This window comes from Sinocyclocheilus grahami, unplaced genomic scaffold (genome assembly GCF_001515645.1).
Source record: "Sinocyclocheilus grahami isolate Dianchi unplaced genomic scaffold, SAMN03320097.WGS_v1.1 scaffold645.1, whole genome shotgun sequence".
Classification (NCBI taxonomy): domain Eukaryota; kingdom Metazoa; phylum Chordata; class Actinopteri; order Cypriniformes; family Cyprinidae; genus Sinocyclocheilus; species Sinocyclocheilus grahami.
Window position 1 is genome coordinate 1,041,480 of NW_015505824.1, and position 4,998 is coordinate 1,046,477.

Consider the following 4,998-nt stretch of genomic DNA (forward strand, 5'->3'; position numbering starts at 1 on the left):
CTGCGGTTCATAAAGAACTTTGTTTTCCTACCTCTACCCTACCATCTATTATTGCCTTCTTTATCAAAAAAAGTGCACTTTTCCAACAAGCCATATGTGTTGACTGTGAAAGACAGTATACTTTAATTATATGCATTTATGGTGCAATTGCTACATTTTCGTTTTCATATGTACTGCAAACAATGTGCTATCACTTTAATTCAGCGCGTGTATCACAGCAAAAATAGACTCGGTGCAGAAACGATCTCTGCACTGCTGCAGACGCACCGCTCCTGAACGCACTGCCGTGTGCAGTGTGAATGCTTTAATCCGTTAACATGAACGCTGAAAAAACCTCACCTTCAGCATTATAATTATTTCACCCGCGCCGGACAGAGACTGAGACGGTGCCGCTGCATGTGGTGCCAAACCTCTCACGGCAGCGTCATCAGCTTGAGATCGGCCTTTTAGAGACCGCCGATCAATCATCCCAACGTGATTATCGGCCGATAATGATCGGTAGCCGATAAATCGGAGCACCCCTATCGAAAAGTTATGGATTTCGTGTCGATATATATGAAACAGTTATCGTTTAACACATTAACGAATTTGCTGGAATGATGCCAAACTGCATCTGAGGCTGTATCTCTGAAAAGCTTTGACATATTGACAATAAATTTTGTATGTGCCATTGTCACTTCACACTGACCACGCCACATCAATTTGGTAACGGCGCCACCTACTGGTCAAAATGATAATTTTTCGAACTCCTAGACAGTTTGGCAAAGTTATGAATTTTGTGTCGATAGACGAAATCGTTTTTGTATAGCGCTGCAATAAAGTTGAGGCATGATGCCAAAATGACTGATGCTGTATCTCTGCAAAGCTTTGACATATTGACACCAAACTTTGTGTGTGCCATTGTCACACACCACATCGATTTGATAACAGCGCCACCAATTGGTCAAAAGTAATAACCCATTAGATCATTTTACTATTGGTTGTATTTATGATTTTTCAGCCATTTTGACAAAAATCATCTTAAAATGGCTTCAATTACTCATTGCTGCAGTTGGTCTGATGCTTGCTGCCTTGCTTTCTTCTGTAGTGCTTGGCCCCTTAATTGCTGCTTGCAGCTATATTTATTATTATTATTGATGTTATTGTTATATAATCTCTTATTTGGACCTCCACAATAAATGCTTTTTTGAAACACACAATGCATGATTTGCAACTAAAAGATATAACTCTAACCTTGTTTTTCTCATAGATGGGCGGTACACTGAAGAGCAGGATGTCAGCTGAAAAAGAAAGCATTCAGTGTGAGGTCATTACAACCATTCTAAAACTCTATGTAGATTCACTCTCAATTGGCCAGCCTATAACTAAACACGAAGCAATTTTGTTCCCCTCAAAAAAAATAAAAATAAAGTGTGATGATGCACATTCGGCCTACCGAGGATGAGGATAGTGATGCCATTGAAGACTGCTCCAACATATGTCAGCAGCCACATAACCACTGCCAGCTGAAATCAGAAGGTAATGTGGGACAAAAGAACAGAAAGCCTAAGACCACAATTATTTTAATGAATTTTGAAGTGACTGCAATGTTTAAATAAAAATCTTACAGCTAATACAGGAAGAAATAAATGCTCCTTGTTGCCTTTTGTCATTTTTGGAGCTTAAAAGTCACTATAAACCCGTTGTATGCAAAGGACCTGTGTGTACTTTAAAATATCCAGTTTTTGTATACAGAAGAATGTCATAAATGTTTTGAACAACATATAAGTGAATAAATTCTGAAAGAATGTTTGGGTGAACTATCACTTTAAATCACAGCATTTATAATTGCTGGTCCTGACCTTGAGGGAATCAACCAGATCCTCGACCAGAAAGAGGCGGCTCATCTGCTTGAGCACACGGTTGACGTGGGTGAGACAGACGTCCACGTGCTTGCGGAAGGTCTCGGGGGGCACAGTGACATCTTTCTCCATCAGAGCCCTGTCACACAGGCACATGGGTCAACCCAATTAGCCCTGCTCCACCACATACCCACACACCTCTGAGCACCACTGCCCTCAAAACAGCACTTACTAACACAGAGACTAACATTAAAGTGCCAAATGGACCTATAATGTTAAAGGTGAAGTGTAAAGGTGAAGTTTTTGGTTAAAATACTTTCTCCTAACCCAGCTTAATATGCACCGACAGCAAATTATAATAACAATTAATTATTAAATATATGAATTATATTTTCATTACAATAAATAAACATTATATTAATAATAAGATAATATTAAGTAAGATATATAGAGTGAAGCACCACATTTTTTTACTGAAATTAAAGTTTAGTTAATTCAATTAAAAACTCAAAAGAAAAAGTTTAACAGTCAATTAATTAAATCACATTTAATAAATCAACACTCAAATAAAAACTGAGCTGCATATAAACATTTAAATTGCACACAATGCCGTTTTTATTAGCAACTTTAATTAATTATGTATATGCTCCAATTCATTGTTGAAATATAAACATGTAAACAGTGACTGTAACAAAATATTATCTTCATGGCAGATTTATTCAAACATGCATTAAATCATGAAGAGAACATGTAAAAACAGTAAAAAAAAAAAAAAATCAAAACGTGCCAATCTGAGAAATTTAAAATTAAGTAAACATCACAATTCCGTCCAAAACTGAAAGTTCATTTGATGCTGAATATTTTCGATTGCCGAAATTTTAGTATACATCCATTGATATGACACAGACAAGCAGGCCAAAAAATGACTCTTACTTGAAGGGGTGTCCGTCGTTGGACTTCTGCACAGCCTGGATGACAGACTTGTAGATGCGGAAAGAGATGGTGACACAGAGCAGGGCCAGCAGCAGGTAGGAGACCACGCTGATCACGCTAAATGCTGCCAGAGAAAGCAGCAGCAGCAGCGACACGCCAAACACCACGCCTGACTTCTTAGGGTCCCGCCAGTGCACCAGGTCAATCACTGCATGACAGAGAGAGTATGTGAAAATCATGTGTGTGGTGTGTTTTGATGAACAATACAGGATATAGTGACAAAATTAATGATATCGATTGTTAAACTGGTGCAAAACACTTTAAATCCTGAGCGTGCAGCTGTAAAAATAGGTCTCTTTTTGCACCTGAACTGTACAATCATTAGTTCTGTCATAAACAATACAGAGCTCATATTTTCCATACAGCTGCAGTTACGTAATTCAGTTTTTGAGTGGTTGGTCATGCGGCGTGAAAGGAACCTTTTAAAGAAGCCTTACATAAAAGGCATTCTCCACATGGAGCGATGCCTTGAGGGGGTTCGGCTCTGCGTGCGTTTCCATTTCTCAGGAAATCACGGACACATAAACGGTCTATGGTGGAAGATGGTGGTATTAAAGACATCAAGCTTCATAAAGAGGGTGCACAATTTTGTACCCTAAAAGAACAGGAAATTACACCCATATATATATTTTCCTGGCAAAGACTCAGTGTTTTCAAAACACAGCCTTCCTAGGGGAGGAATTCCTACTTGGGCATGTGGGAGGATGGGTCCTGTAACACAAGACCTTACACGTGCAAGCGCTGGCTGGTTGAAAACACAACCATGTCTTCCACTGTTACTATGTTTGGTCTGTCAGCTTTAATACATCACCTCAAGCACAGATATGACTTTCACACTCCAGGAGACCGTAAATGCATTCATGCATTCACTTCATCCAATACATGGTCAGCTTTTCCCCTCAAGTTTTCAGATAACGTTTAAATTCTGAAATGCACTGACTGCTAAATATCTGTTCAATACGCCATATAAAATTACATTTTTGTATGATTTTAATTACTGAAGACAGCCAAAGTCAAGATCACTAAGGTGGGACAGGCCAAAATAAATAAATAAATAATTAAATTAGGGGTAGGAGGGAGATACGTGGACCAAACTCTACTTTTCATGCTAGGTTAAAATTACGTTAAATAACAGGTAGTTCAAAAATTTGGGTTTGGTAGTATTTTTATAATTCTTTCAAAAACAATGTTTTTGAAAGAAGTCTCACCAAGGCTGCATTTATTTAATGAAAAACTCTAATGAGCTCAGGTCAGCTGAAGGCAATGATTTGAGAGAGGAAGCGGGTAAAAAGTGAAAAACAAGAATAACTGTTCTTGAGCACCCAGAGGGAAAAAAGATTGTTTACGACAACAGTCAGTGTGACATAACTACAGCACAATGATGTGTGACAAATGATTCAGAGCACCATTGTTTTTGTCCACTCACAGCTCGGGGGCTAAAACACTCAGTGCATGTGAGGGGTTTCCTTCTTGCTCACTGCAGGGGTCTGAGTCCCTCCCAGCATGCTTTGCTAGTGCCCACAGGGAGGCAGCCTCGGCTGAGAACAGTTATTCGTTATCATTTCCTCCCTCCCTCGCTGGCGTTAGTGGACCCAGATACAACAGCATGTCCCAGTGGCTGCTGAGCCGCAGTGGCCTCTTTTAGTTCTTGCACAGCTCGACTCTTAAAGGTACACATACACCATCTAATGCAACTGTGCGAAACGTGTATATGAATCATTTAAGAGTCATGCATGAAATCACCCATCCCACCAAAGTACAAACATTTCAGCTAAAAATTCCAGTTTTTCCTTATCACAGTGAGTGCTCATTTGTCTGTTCAGAAACAAACGGTGTGAGCCAATTTTCATGCAATGAAAACCTAATGAGGTCAGTTATTTAAAGGCTATTGGCCATATTTATACACTATGGTCTGTTTCAGTGTGCTTAAAATGTTTGCACTTGCTTCTCATCCTTTTAAAGTCTCAAGTGAAATTAAACTGCTACATTTTACATGGCAGACTTCTAATGCCTAATCTGAATATTTATTTGTAGTTTCATATACATATAAATACATAATTGAGTACAGTGATTAGCCAAACCTATGCTACAGTTCACACAACCACACGCTATTATCTACAGCTCTGACAAACCCATCAGGAAACCGCCGCACCCATTAAAAAAA

General features: G+C 39.0%; 1 protein-coding gene across 1 annotated transcript; it reads right to left on the reverse strand.

The window, feature by feature from the left end:
- Positions 1-1,098: 1,098 nt before the first annotated feature.
- Positions 1,099-3,113, reverse strand: LOC107558449 (reticulon-3-like). Its single transcript, XM_016242114.1, has 4 exons — positions 2,775-3,113; positions 1,842-1,980; positions 1,436-1,505; positions 1,099-1,280 (listed from the first exon to the last, which is right to left on the reverse strand). Exons 1-4 carry the CDS (start codon positions 3,011-3,013, stop codon positions 1,099-1,101), a joined length of 630 nt encoding a protein of 209 aa, XP_016097600.1. The 5' UTR covers positions 3,014-3,113.
- Positions 3,114-4,998: the final 1,885 nt, after the last annotated feature.

Excerpts from the sequence above, each read along its gene's own strand:
- LOC107558449 (XM_016242114.1), bottom strand. The coding sequence starts at position 3,013 with ATGATTTTCACATACTCTCTCTGTCATGCAGTGATTGACCTGGTGCAC. Across the intron at positions 1,506-1,841 it reads ATCTGGTTGATTCCCTCAAG|CTGGCAGTGGTTATGTGGCT; the intron begins GTCAGGACCAGC and ends TTCTGATTTCAG. Across the intron at positions 1,281-1,435 it reads CATCACTATCCTCATCCTCG|CTGACATCCTGCTCTTCAGT; the intron begins GTAGGCCGAATG and ends TTTCTTTTTCAG.